This window comes from Condylostylus longicornis, unplaced genomic scaffold (genome assembly GCF_029603195.1).
Source record: "Condylostylus longicornis isolate FDR11 unplaced genomic scaffold, ASM2960319v2 ptg000100l, whole genome shotgun sequence".
Classification (NCBI taxonomy): Eukaryota; Metazoa; Arthropoda; class Insecta; order Diptera; family Dolichopodidae; genus Condylostylus; species Condylostylus longicornis.
Window position 1 is genome coordinate 605,088 of NW_026578068.1, and position 13,883 is coordinate 618,970.

Sequence of the window (13,883 nt, forward strand, 5' to 3'; positions counted from 1 at the left end):
ATATATTTTTTATGTAAGAAAAGAAAACCAAGTCATCTGAAAGCGGACAGAATAAAAAATAAATAATAAAACGTTCACATTTTTAATATTATCCTTTGTGTGCGTATATACATAAATACAAACATACATTATATATACAACCAAGTTGTACTTGTTTTTCAATTTAAAATAAATATAGTTTAAGTTATAATATAGTTTAAGTTTTATAAGAGTCTAGTTTTGTCCCATTTACAATTCGTGTTAATTTATTTTATTTATTTATTTATATGTTATTTATTAAAAAAGGATAAGTGACGATTTTAAAAATTTTAGTAAATTCATTGATTAAAGTTATTGAGTTACTTAATTATGTTAGAATCAAATTAAAATTTGTTCAATAACTTAATCCCTGATGAAGCTTTAAAATTAAATCGAAACGTTGGTGAAAAGTTAAAGAACATTGTTTTATTTGTCCTACACCAGACTACACTAAAAATTTTAATTACTAACAATAAAGGACGCTACAATTAGAACTTCAATTTAAAGTAAAATGATTTTTATAAATTGTTCGTAATATTATTACATAATTCCCATTGAATAAAAAGATATTAAATATTATGTTAAGCGAGAATATGAATAAATTTGACTGTAGCCCCGCCTTATCATTAAATGATTCCAAATAATTGTTATAAGCATAATATTTGTTTTATATATAACTTCTATTCTTAGACATTTCGAATTTCTAGGCTGTAATATTTATTCAAATGTTAAAAAATTCTTTACGTTTATAATGTAAAAAATGTTATATTCAGTATTATATAAATATATATAATTTCATAGCAGTATGCTAAATATTAATATAAAAAATTGCCAAATGGTTATAAAAAATATGTAAAGAAAAATGCTTAATATTTTAAATACGACGAAAGCTGAACTTTGTATACAACAATTTAACAGGACAAAGAGAAAAATTTAATTGCAAAGAAAGGCCAAGACGGTATTATATAAGGCGGAAATTTTTATATAACTAGGTATAATCATATACATACATTCATGTGCGCACATACATATTCGTTTTTAAAAACGAACTTTACTTACGAAGGGAAATAATATATAATAATGATACATAAATATAATAGAAATTTTCAAGCACTTTCGTTAACACAATACTGTAAAAAGATAACCTGATGAATATGCAATATATTTTTGACAATTCTATAAAAACAAAACACTGAATTCCATAATGAATTAAGAAAGTATCAGTTACTAATTTAAGAGCCAAGATAATTCAGATAAAAAATAACATTCTCATAATATGTTGTAGCAATTACCGTAATTATTATTTCAATTGAATAACATTTAAAATCAGCAGTAATTAATAACAAATTCCTGTGCTTAATTCAATATACTAAAATGAAGGTCAGAACATAATTCCAGACATTACTTTCCATTAAAAAAAAGTAGGTATCAATTGAACACTTTTTGTTCAGGAGTACAATCGAGTGTAGACCATTCCGTGTATGCATTTAAACATTTTACATATATATATCGATATAACTATAACTATAAAAAAAACAAAACTAAACAAGATATTCATATATGTATGTATGTATTAATAAAAAACAAACACAATCTTGGCGTGAGGAAATATCAAAATAATCTTGGTCGTTCTAGATTCCATTTTTTGCGGAATCAAATCATTAAATCGGAAATCGGTGTGCCAGGTTTCACTTCCCTCAGTAAATTTTCGTTTTCATTCATTTTATTCTCAAGAATTCAGCTTTCAACAATGATGTTCTCTGTTTTGAATTCGTATAAAAAACCATGAATTGAATTCAAATTTTTAGCTTTATGTAAATTACAAGTAAAATTAATGCATGTATGTTTTATGAATTAAGTATAAGGTAGTATTTATTCCATTTATTAATAAATCATTTATTAACAAATCATTTATTCATTTATTATAACTAACTTTAATGATTACAAAACAATCAACCCTCAATTATTTAAAAGATTTTTGTTATTAATATCCGAATATTTTATTTTTAGTTTTAGAATTTGCTTCTAACATTTGCAAAAAAAAACATAATTCAAAATTTCACGTTAAAAAATTGTTTTTTATCGAAACCCAGTCACATATTTACCGTTATGGCCTTTTACCATTACACCAAATTTGTTAAATAGTTAGATTTATCGAATATTGTTTGTTGAAAGTAATTTTTTTATAAATATTTATATCGAAAATTGTTTGCTCAATTACTCAATTCCGAAAATGAAATTGAGTTATTTTAGAAAAGAATAAACGGCAAAATTGTTTTCATTTCACTCGCTTTCTGGAACAACCACGATTACTTTTTGCAATCGCGTTTGTCCAGAATATACTTAGGTATATTCTGTAAATATGTACATATTCTTTACATATGTATGTACATATATGTATATTCACATAATATGTTATTTGTTGCAAAACCTGATTTCTCAATTTTTATTAACTTTCTACTTTATTCCAGAATCTGTACGGTTTTATTCCAGAATCTTTACTAGAATTTATTAATTCCTTCCAGTTAGTACATAAATACGTACAACGTCAAAGCAATGACAAATAATGGGTAGAATTTTGCCACCTGGGATGGAAAATGGAAAATCGGAAAATCAATATTTTCAGGTATACATATATACATACACGCATATTTACATAATAGATACATACATATGAATGGATTTTCAAGTGTACTTCATTTGATATTTTGACAGACTTAAAAGACATCAAAAGCAGAAATAGAACAATTTGAACCGAAATTAATTTCATTTAATAATACTTTCAAATTTTTAAAAGTTTTAAACATTATTGGATATAAACAGTAAAAAGAAAGGAAAAGTGGCAAAATATTAAAAATGTCTAATTTTACTGAAAATACTTTTGTTCGAGGGCCATCTCCATCATATTCAGATGAAGTTTTAACAGATGGGCTACCATCTAATGAACCAATTGATCAAATTCCATTGAATAACAGCATTTTCAACAAAAAATTGCCGAATGGTTATGACCAAAATATGGTTGGAATTGAACAATATCAAATGAATATGTCGAAAAATCGAAATACTTTTGCTTTTTGGATAATTATGACTCTTTTATTTATACTTTGCATTGGAAATTTGCTAATTACGTTAACTATAATTGGTGTTCTAAAATTGGGTCGCGGAATGCAAGGAATGGAACTGATTCCAGAAGAGGAAACTATAAAGTTTTTTGGTTCAACTGATTTAGATAGAATTCTAAATAAATGTGGAGGACAAATTGATAGTTTCGTTGATGAACCCATGTCTATAACAGCTGAAGATTCGAGCTTTAATGTTAAATTAATTAGTAAAGGACAATCTCATATTAAAATGCTCATGGATAAAAGCGGAACATATTTCAGAGGTATCAACCAATTTGAAATAAAAGATCCTCATTCAGGTGACATTATTTTTACTACACATCGACCCCATTACATACTTACTTCTGGTGCAGAAAATTTGTTAACTAAAGGAATTAGTGCCACACGAATTTCAAGTCCCATCGGTAAACCTTTAACTTTTGAATCTGATGATAAACTTTCGGTGAGAGGTTCCGAAGGTCTTACGCTTGAAGGAAAATCTATGTTGTATGCTTCAGAAAACAAAATTGTGGTAAATTCAACGCAGGGATCTGTATATTTAGTGGGAGGAGATGGAGTTTACCTCGATACGTCAAAAATTCAAATGGCCAACTCTCAATATGGAACACAAATTAAGAATACTGAATATAAAATATGCGTTTGTATTCCAAGCGGTAAATTGTATCGAATTCAGTTAACAAAACACACAACTTGTGCTCATTTTAGCCCTCAACACGATCCATGCGTTTAGACCTTAACAGTGTTTCAAGGTATAATCAATACAATTTTAAAACCACATAATCACAAGCATACATAATCAATTTTTATTAAACTGCTATTGATATAAGTTCTTACATATTTATAATATACTTATTAATTTTTTCATTAAAACTGAAAACTAGATTTTCGTGAATAAAAAGTAGAATGAAATTGTCTTATATTTAATTTCTTACTCCATTATAGTATCTTCTTCTCCCATATTTTCCACAGCTTCCATATCTTCCATTCCCTCAGACTCCTTTTTATCTGCAGGCCTTTCATATACTGGTTCCACTGGAGAAACGACAACACCATCCCAAACTGACATTTCGCGAGCTATGCTTGTATTTCCTTCTAAACCTAATATATGTTTATATCCGCCATGTAAGAGAACCCTTAATAACGTTTGTGCTGTCATACAACAAGTATCTTGTTGCTCAAGCGTCATTGCTGTATGAACCCGTATATGGCCTGGTTCACATGGATCTGTTATCCCGGCTGATCCAGGTAAAAATAATCCAGCAGCTAAAAGTTGAAAAACTCTTCTAAATGCTAAGTTAATAGGCAAAGCTTGCCTGCTTGGATTATTCATAATTGCTAAATGCGCCAGCAAATCTAACATCCACGGTGAAAGAGGTGAGAAGCTCTCAAATCGTTTTGTCAAATCCCGCAAAAGTCGAATAAGCACTTTTATGGAAGAATGATGTGCATTTTCTTCAAACCATCGACTATGCCGTATGGCTGCTAAATGAGATTGCATAGCCTTTGGATCTAAGTGTATGTCATTTTCGAGTTTTCGAATATTTTGAGGTAATGTTGCAATTAAAACTCTTACTTTTGCTTGCCAGTTCGAAATATCAAAACCACGGTCATGTTGGGTGGTCGTGATTTGATCAGCCTTCGTCACAACTTCAGTTTTCATTGCATTTTTCAAATCCTCTTCTACCTTACGTGCTAATGCTTCGCAAGCCTCTTTTGTTGGCAGAGTCTTTAAAATAACAACGATATCTGCTGTATTGTTACCAGTTATCATAGTTCCTTTTTTGAAAGAACCAACTTGGCGAACTTCATCTAGTTGCTGAAATATTACGCATACTTTACATTTTCTAAGTCTCCCTATCATACGTTTAACATTTACTACTTACACATGTATTAAAATCTCCAGGTGCTACAACCAAATTGTCCAAAACTGATTGAACTTTTGTTACTAAATTTGCAATAGCAGTCTGCTCTGCAGGGGTAGGCGTTAAATCTGTGTTGCGCTTTAAAAGGGCCTTAAAAAGGAAAGACTATCTAAGTAAGCAATTAAGAGTAGGTTTCACATATCTTACCGCAGTTAAAGCTGTGTCATCTTGCTGTGGAGCCACTTTTTGAAATAGGGGTCTAAAATACCAAAAATGTTATTTCGTGAATTACTGAGTAATTGTTGTGATAAAAAATGTTAAACTTACTCAGCCAACGTTAAATCGAAAGGATGCCTGGGAACAAATGTTTTCCTAGCCGGCTTGAAAGGAGGTCTAGCGTTTCGCATAGGATTTCCACGGCGCAAATTGCCTCTCGCCATTCTAAGTTTCTTTTTAGTTTTAATTTTTACGTTGAAGTATATAACACGGGAGAACACTGAAGTTTCGACAAACTGGAGTCGATTTATTGATTTAAGTATTATGTTTGTATGTATATACCTAATTAACAGATAGTAAGTATTTATATATTCTATAGTACAAATCCACCTGCCGATCGATTCGCGTTCTATACTGAACTAAAGAGTCAAACAAATTTGACAGCATTTAAAGTTTGACATTGACAATTTATATCTTATATTCACATATTCGTTCTTTAAAGCAAATTTTAACGAATATAAGTAGAAGAGCGTTTACTTAATGAAAGTAATGTTCACCAGTATTCAATACTATAACAGACCGAATTCTAATAAATTAATTTAACCACTAAACGGTTTAAGATATCATAAATCACTTAATCAAATATATCTATGATTTCAAAATTTGCTGCTAACCATTCAGTAGACGTATTAACCAATGATAATTGACAACTAAGAAAAATCTTCAGTATTATACAAGTCAATTGTTGTACTGTTCTAACATCACAATCATGCAATTATCTCATAAGTGCAGTTAACTGCGAATTCATATTGAGGTTTATTCTGACAATCACTTAAATATAACAAAAGAAACATGAATATCATGTTTTTGTCACTTTACTTTTAAAAATCTGCTGAATTAATTACTAATTTTTAAATAGTAAAATTGTGCTATTCCCAAAAATTTAGTAAGCTAGTTGAATTTGAAGAATATGATATTTTTTGTCGTAATTATTAAAGTTAGGTTAAGAAAACCCAGAAAAGTTTTATATAGTTTTATAAGCCTGTATTATTTGAAGAGAGTAAAGGTTACAACCGTAAGGTATGCTTTATACATTTTTAAATTCTTAATTTTTTTTTTAAAGCTTTTATTCTATTTTGTATTTTTAATTCAAAATACCGAAATTTAAAGACAAATTTAGCAAAAATCAATTTTAATGTAGATTCGTGATGTTAAAAAAGTCTTACATTCGAATACGTATAAAATTGTCATAAAATTGTCATATTTTAGGTTTTGTTAAAATGTCATTCTTACAGTTCTCTCAGTATATATTCGTCATGCAAATGGTATAAGTTGGTTAAGGCAAATTTTTCAATAAAAAAGCAAAATGATAATGGTTAAAAAACATCATTTTTGCAAAATATGAAAGGAAAAGATATATTTAAAAAAAATTTGTAGGGGAAAGGGAAAAATATAGAACAAAAACGTCACTTTGAAAAGTAATTATTGTGAATTGTGATTTGTGATACGTCAAGAATTTCAGTTTTTGTTTTTAGTTTGATCTTCTCGGAGATTTTTTGAGAATCATCTTTAGTAAAATAGTAATTCAGTTACGACTTCAAAAATTTTTAAAGATATTTTGTTTATTACAACATGGCATCTGAACGTTATAGTTTTTCTTTAACAACTTTCAGGTTTTTAAAAAAAATAATTATAAGACCAAATTTTATTTTGTTTAACCTAACTTTCGGAATGACTTGTAATCTTATAAATATATACATACACATATTTTTTTAGTCCTTCAGGGAAGTTGGTACAAATCGAATATGCCTTAGCTGCAGTTGCTGCAGGAGCTCCTTCAGTAGGCATCAAGGCATCTAATGGTGTTGTCTTAGCAACTGAGAATAAGCATAAGTCAATTTTATATGATGAACATAGTGTGAATAGGGTGGAAATGATAACTGATCATATTGGAATGGTGTATTCTGGCATGGGTCCGGATTATCGACTTCTTGTACGACAAGCAAGAAAAATGGCTCAGAACTACCTCTTATATTACAGGGAGCCAATTCCAGTTTCTCAATTAGTTCAAAGAGTTGCAACTTTAATGCAAGAATATACACAATCTGGGTAATTCTTGAAGATAAATTAAAATATAAGACAAATTCAAAATATAAACTAAATTAACAGTGGTGTCAGACCGTTTGGAGTTTCACTATTGATTTGTGGCTGGGATAACGATAAACCATTCCTATTCCAATGTGATCCATCCGGAGCTTATTTCCCCTGGAAAGCTACAGCAATGGGCAAAAATGCGAATAATGGCAAAACATTTTTAGAGAAAAGGTAAAGATACAAAAAGATAAAAGGTACATTTTCACTAATTTAAAAACATTCTTTCAGGTATAGTGAAGATTTAGAACTAGACGATGCAGTTCATACAGCTATTTTGGTTTTGAAGGAAGGTTTTGAAGGTAAAATGACGGCCGATAACATCGAAATAGGAGTCTGCGACAGAAGTGGGTTTAAGCGGCTAGACCCAGCAACTGTTAAAGATTACTTGGCAAATATTCCATAAATTAATAAATTTCGTATGTTTTTACTACAAATAAAATTCACGTGAAAGATGATTTTTTTCAATAATATAATTAATAATACAGATTTTAAAATTTTTATTTTATTAAATAATATTTCAGATACAAATCCACATATATTTTTATTCAATTGCTTCAATAAAACCCTTGCAAGTGTTTGGATCGAAGAGGAACACGTTGAGATTGGGTGCTTCTTTTTTCGAAACAGTTTTAATAACTTCTTGAGCCAATTGCCCTCCTACTATAGCAGCGACGGGTGATATCTGGGCAAAAACAGTTTCAAAATCATTATCCGGCACTAATTTGTCGGCAATTTCATCACGAATTTGTTTAAGTTCCTCTATATCTTCCATCCTTTTCTCATAATTTGGATCCCTTTTATGTTTTGTCCGAAATTCTTGCAATATTCTCAATAATGGAAAGGCTGGACCAACTCTCTTCATTCTTTTTGCATATGCTGGTGTATTGTAATCAAATTCTATAACTCTTTTGAATTCTGGGAATTCTAAGGTTCTTTTCATTGTAGATGTAACCAACTCTGTTTTTGATTTCTCATGAGGTTTTGAAACCACTTTATGTTTTACTTTGTCCCTAAAAAATTTGAAAAATTATTGAAAGTTTCAATTTAATAAGAAATTAGCATACTCAACAAACTCATGAATTTGAAGGTCTGCAAATGAATATCCAAACATTCCCCAAACATCAGCCGAAAAAAACTTGATATTTTTGGAACGACATATATTATCAATTCTTAAAAGTTCCTCAATTGATGCACCAATTACTACAACTACATCAAAATTCTCAAAAAATTCATCTTTTTTCTCTGAAATATTTTCTTTATCAGCAGTAATTTCTACCATTGGATTCAGTGCACGAGCTCTATGAATTGAAGCTTCAGCTCTATTTAAACCAATAGAATCAACTGGGGACAAAAATTGCGAGCAACTATCACCTAATGTTACATTCTGATCATCTAACAAAGTAACAGATTTAACACCTGCTAAAATAATGTTTTTCGCAACTTCGGCCCCTAAACCATTAACACCAGCAATTAAAATTTTAGATCCGCGTAACCTATGAAGAGCCAAATTAACAAAGTTCCAAATTAATTTTTTTTTACCTTTTTTGAGCTTCTAAACCCCACAAACGGATTTGTCTGTCATATAACTCAGCTTCATGTTCAGTCAATGCAATATCATTATTCTCCACCATTATTTGAATATCTTTAATATTTTCTTAAGCAAAAATCTAATACTCTGCGAAATCTAAATCTAAATTAGCGGCGTCCTAACCAAAATTATATTCTTTAATGACAAATAACATTTGAAAATTCACAATAGATTATTGAACAACAAATTCAAAATAGAGTCGATTTATTAACGCCAGGCTGAACTCAGATATTTTTGTCAATTTATATATTAGACATCTTATTTTCTCACGAGATAAAATAATGACATTTTGATTTTCTCAATTTTTAAAGTTTTTTCAAATTTTATAAATAAAATTTAGTGTTTTAAAAACTTTTAAAATCTCATAACTGTCAAACATATGTTTTTCTTGGTTATGTCACAAAGTTTTACTTTTCTAAAAAAATTTTTCATCAACAATAATTTTTTTTTCAAAACTTTTCTAATTAAAAATAAACATAATTTACTTACAAATGGTTTTTCTAACTTTCACACTTTCCAAAAATGCAAAATCAATCCAAAATCATAATTTTGCATAACCAAAAAATATTTGTTTATGTTTGATAAATATTTTGAAATTTGACGTTTATCATATTTATAAAGTTTTTTCAGTTTTTCCGTCTGGTTAGTTTTGTTTTTAATGAGATTTTTTCTAAAAAATTACTTCATTGTTTCTCTTTTTAAAGTTTTTTCAAATTTCATAAATTTACCAGACAGACTACTATACCAGATGCTTAACATACGAAAACTTTATAAAGTTTTTAAAACTTCCTCATACCAGACAGACCTAATATTTTGATCAGTTTTTAAATAAAGTACAAAAACTGACAAACGTAAACGTTAACAAAACTTTTTTCTTTGAGAGTTTTGAGTTATATATACAGAAAAATTCAGTATTTTCTAAACTATTTTTAAAAAAAGCTTAGTGTTTTCGGAAAAATAACGTTGTAAATTTTACACGTATCTGCAAGTTTACATTATTATGTATATTTTCCAATGCGTTTTTTTCAAATCACAAAGAAGTCCGCTCTCTTATTGTTTAAGTTCCCTCTCTGATTATTTAGACCCAAACAAAATTTAAAAAGAATATACTTATCATATACCATATTATGTTCAATATTTGTATATGTAAGTATATGTATTATGTACACATAAGATATATAACCTATGTATACGCAAACTAAGTATAGGGCTACTGTTAAAAACAAAACCAAACGTTTTAACACTAATGTTATTGTAAGAAATCAACGAAAATCTGTGTTCTATACTGTGTTTTATTTACTTCATTTTGAGTTTACTCACAAAATTATAATTTTATGTATTTATTAAACTCTCCTAGATTTTCGAATATGAAAATTTGGTATGTATTCTGGCCTTCAGTTGTCATGGAGGACCTCCATGGTTATATACGGAACTGACCGTATTCCCAGACCATAACATGTTTTAATTACGTTAAAATTTTATTATATATGTACATATGTATGTATTTCATGTATATACTTTCATTATGTCCATTCACAAACATCCATATGAAGTTTTAGTGCGTTTAAAAACGTACGTAGTTAGGCAGTTGTGAAAACGTTGATCAAGCATTTACATATTATGTACATACATATGTGCTTATATATTTACATACTATCCTTCGAATTGGGTTTCTATCACTTATTAGAAATTAATTTTTTATCTACAATCTACAAAACTTACTTGTTTTATTATTTTATGAAAATATAAACAGTTTTGTTAGTATAAGCCGTACGTAATAATATGTAGGTACATGCATATATACTTATATGAATTACTATGAATATATAATATAATAATATGCATACATATTCATGTGAAATATGGATACAAAATCATATATATATACCAGGAAACAATATACGCACATACATGTGCATATGTACATACTACACTTGTTACCAAAATAAAATAAGCTAAATGTGGAAAAAGCTGACCAAATGTAAGTACTTTCTGGATTTTACCTTTTTGCAAAAAGTGCTTTTTTAGTATTTTTTAACCAAAAAGTTTTCTCAAACATTGACCTAGATAAAAAAAAGTACATAAAACAAAAATTAAATTCTCAAAAAGTTTAAAATAATGCACGTTTTTTATACTGTCGTTTTAATGTTAATCGTAAAGAAATTTACAAAATCTTAAATAATTTTTTTTAGAAAAGTTTTGTTTATATTGAACTTCAGCGCAAAGTAATTGAGTATGTATATATTCAGCCCTATCATGAATTTCGCTTGTAGCTCTGAAACTCGGAAAGTTACAAATATCATGGTGTCAATTACAACTTACTAGGATTTCGTTTCGAATATTCGTAATGAAGTAATCATAAATTACGTTTGTAGCAAAAATAACCCTCAAAAGTCTACGAAAGAAATAATCGCACGTAACAGTCAATTTTTTTCTTTAAGTTTTGAGTTTCTCTAACTATAAAGGGAAATAAGTTCATATTTGGTAAAAACTTTTCCACTTTTTTCCACTTTCAAAAATATTCAAAAATTAAAAAAATTTCAAAACTAATTCATACAAAAGGATATTTTAAAGAATTTACTTTTGTATGAAAATTGTTTTCACGTTCCGAAAAATGGTATTGCCATTAATGATTTATAATCTTTACAAAAGAAATTTGTGATCATTAAAAAGTCTACGTCGTTGCTAAGTTCGTAATTTGTACAATTCTATGAGTGGGCATTTATTTTGAAGTGGATATGAATTTCCATTAGAGAGAAAAGGGCTCTATCGCCACTCTAATAAATTAGTACGTCTTTGTTTTTCACAATGAAATATGACGTGTAGTGTAATATGTTTTTTTTTTTGTAATTTCAAAGAAAAATGGTTATTAAGAAAATACATACGGGAAACTTTTTCAATTTTGCCTGCCAAACAAATTAAGTAATCAGGCAGTCAAATTTTTGAAAATTTTCAAATAAAATACACAGATCTGGTAATAATTTTCTCATTTTGTACTTCTAATATTTTTACACATCTGGCTATCTCCAAAACATATTTACATATGTATGTACATAACTCATACAAGCAACTTTTTATCCTGATAAGTAATTTACATAGCATAGCAGGCTTTTATTTTATGATCAGAAAACCACAAAATTTAACTGAAATATTCATGAGAACAAATTTTCTTATAGAACAAATTGAATTATATTGCTTTTTGTTTTCGTTTGTTAAGTGTTGGAATTTGTTTCTTCCTAAAAAAAAACAATTTAGTTTGTAACCAATTCTTGCAAGAGAAAATATTTCTTATACATACTTACATTAATGAAATAATAAAATTTGATATTAATAAGTACAGTTGCCTATTAAAACAAATCCGAAATTCTTTTGCATACATGCATGCATACATAATTATGGATAAAATTGAAGAACAAACTATTGAAGACGGCGAATTAACTTCTGACTATGAAAGTGATGGCCTGACTATAAATAATCATAACAACGATACCAGTATGGATAGCCATAGTAACAATCATTCTACAAATCCGATTAAAATGAATTTGGATTTTAAAAATCTATTATCTGATTTTGAAATACAAATCAAAAACAAAAGCTTAACTGAAAATTATAAAAATAACAAGGTAATATTAAATGCTAAACCGCATTTATTTTGGCTATCATAACCTTGGCATTAAGTATACTCATAGGCAAAAATTTGAACGCTAACGCCAAACATAAGTAAATATGTATATGCAAATACATTTGTATATATGTACATATATACATACTTATGTATGAGCATATTTGCTTAAAGCATAATTTTGAAATATGACATTTTTGCATAAACCAAGTTTGAAGAGCCACTTCAATTAGATTTTGGCCTGTGGAGTGTTTCTTTTTATACAAACATATGTACATACTTTTGTACATATATGTACATACTTTTGTACATATATGTACATATACAATTATTGAAGATTTGAGGTGAAGCTTGGAAGTTAATAAGTACTGAAGTACAATTCTAAGCTGGATCGAATTTATTTGAATTGTGAAATCCATGTAAATGTCAATTTGCTATAAAAATGTTTAATAATATGTATGCATTATTATGTAATGTATACATATGTACATATACATACATAATTATATGTAACATATGTTTTTACTTTAGATTAGCATTTTTATAACGGTTCAGTTTGACATTTGAATATTTCTTAGGAAATAATACATTGAGTGGTAAATTCGAATAATACCTAAATATCTGAAATAAATATGTACATGCAGATGGTACGAATTAAATACTACATGAGTAGCAAACATTTTTGTTTTGCTTTTACATATTATGTATGCACATACATATATGTACATAAGTATGTTATAAACAAAAAAATTTAATCCTAATAAATTAGCAATTTTCGATAGCCGTTTTTAAAATGAATTGTTTTTTATTGGGTGGATTATTTACAAACATCTATGCGTTTTTTTGTTTGTTAGAAGATTTATAAGTATCCCGATGATGACCAAGCGCCAATTGAAGAAGATGATAATATTTTTGTCAGGGGTGCAAGTCCAACATCTTTTTTATTTAGTGATGCAAATTCTTTTTGTAGAAAAAAAGCGGTTTGTAAGAATAACAAAACCAAAAGTAAACGAAGTTCAAAAAAAAATTCTAAAAGCGAAAACCCTAAACGAAATCAAAATAGTCTAATAGATCAAAATGAAGTAAGAAAAAATTAAAAAATTTCATAAATATGTTTATTTTTTTTTAATTTCTTGTAGGCAAGTAATTCAAGTTCTTCCTCAACAATGTCGTCTTCTATGCAACAATTAAAAATATGCAAATATTATCTTCAAGATAAGTGCGGAAAAACTGAAAAAAACTGCACGTTTCTGCATTCACAATTTCCGTGTAAATATTATTACTTAGGATTAAATTGTCCA

At 28.1% G+C, this 13,883-nt stretch overlaps 4 protein-coding genes across 5 annotated transcripts; 2 read left to right on the forward strand and 2 right to left on the reverse strand.

Moving 5' to 3' along the window:
• Positions 1–2,724: 2,724 nt before the first annotated feature.
• LOC129614037 (beta-sarcoglycan) lies at positions 2,725–4,049 on the forward strand. Its single transcript, XM_055528420.1, has one exon. It carries the CDS (start codon positions 2,875–2,877, stop codon positions 3,868–3,870), a length of 996 nt encoding a protein of 331 aa, XP_055384395.1. The 5' UTR covers positions 2,725–2,874; the 3' UTR covers positions 3,871–4,049.
• On the reverse strand, positions 3,921–5,626 carry LOC129614036 (interleukin enhancer-binding factor 2 homolog). Of its 2 annotated transcripts, XM_055528419.1 has the most exons (5): positions 5,561–5,625; positions 5,330–5,498; positions 5,210–5,261; positions 5,024–5,152; positions 3,921–4,956 (listed from the first exon to the last, which is right to left on the reverse strand). In XM_055528419.1, the coding sequence occupies exons 2-5, from the start codon at positions 5,440–5,442 to the stop codon at positions 4,069–4,071; spliced, it is 1,182 nt and encodes a 393-aa protein (XP_055384394.1). In that variant the 5' UTR covers positions 5,443–5,498; positions 5,561–5,625; the 3' UTR covers positions 3,921–4,068. The 2 variants fall into 2 exon arrangements, with proteins under 2 accessions (XP_055384394.1, XP_055384393.1); XM_055528418.1 differs by having other exon boundaries at positions 5,330–5,626.
• Positions 5,627–6,673: 1,047 nt separating this feature from the next.
• LOC129614044 (proteasome subunit alpha type-2) lies at positions 6,674–7,904 on the forward strand. Its single transcript, XM_055528430.1, has 5 exons — positions 6,674–6,696; positions 6,754–6,891; positions 6,995–7,327; positions 7,388–7,543; positions 7,601–7,904. The coding sequence occupies exons 2-5, from the start codon at positions 6,851–6,853 to the stop codon at positions 7,773–7,775; spliced, it is 705 nt and encodes a 234-aa protein (XP_055384405.1). The 5' UTR covers positions 6,674–6,696; positions 6,754–6,850; the 3' UTR covers positions 7,776–7,904.
• LOC129614043 (SUMO-activating enzyme subunit 1) lies at positions 7,834–9,083 on the reverse strand. Its single transcript, XM_055528429.1, has 3 exons — positions 8,912–9,083; positions 8,437–8,865; positions 7,834–8,382 (listed from the first exon to the last, which is right to left on the reverse strand). The coding sequence occupies exons 1-3, from the start codon at positions 9,001–9,003 to the stop codon at positions 7,914–7,916; spliced, it is 990 nt and encodes a 329-aa protein (XP_055384404.1). The 5' UTR covers positions 9,004–9,083; the 3' UTR covers positions 7,834–7,913.
• Positions 9,084–13,883: the final 4,800 nt, after the last annotated feature.

Bases quoted from the DNA above. Each gene is read 5' to 3' on its own strand.
- LOC129614036 (XM_055528418.1), bottom strand. From the start codon at position 5,442: ATGGCGAGAGGCAATTTGCGCCGTGGAAATCCTATGCGAAACGCTAGA. The intron at 5,262-5,329 runs GTAAGTTTAACA...TTGGTATTTTAG, and splicing joins TTCGATTTAACGTTGGCTGA to ACCCCTATTTCAAAAAGTGG. The intron at 4,957-5,023 runs GTAAGTAGTAAA...GTAATATTTCAG, and splicing joins CTGGAGATTTTAATACATGT to CAACTAGATGAAGTTCGCCA.
- LOC129614044 (XM_055528430.1), top strand. From the start codon at position 6,851: ATGGCATCTGAACGTTATAGTTTTTCTTTAACAACTTTCAG. The intron at 7,328-7,387 runs GTAATTCTTGAA...CTAAATTAACAG, and splicing joins CAAGAATATACACAATCTGG to TGGTGTCAGACCGTTTGGAG. The intron at 7,544-7,600 runs GTAAAGATACAA...ACATTCTTTCAG, and splicing joins AAAACATTTTTAGAGAAAAG to GTATAGTGAAGATTTAGAAC.
- LOC129614043 (XM_055528429.1), bottom strand. From the start codon at position 9,003: ATGGTGGAGAATAATGATATTGCATTGACTGAACATGAAGCTGAGTTA. The intron at 8,866-8,911 runs GTAAAAAAAAAT...GGCTCTTCATAG, and splicing joins GGTTTAGAAGCTCAAAAAAG to GTTACGCGGATCTAAAATTT. The intron at 8,383-8,436 runs GTATGCTAATTT...CAAATTTTTTAG, and splicing joins CAAATTCATGAGTTTGTTGA to GGACAAAGTAAAACATAAAG.
- LOC129614037 (XM_055528420.1), top strand. From the start codon at position 2,875: ATGTCTAATTTTACTGAAAATACTTTTGTTCGAGGGCCATCTCCATCA.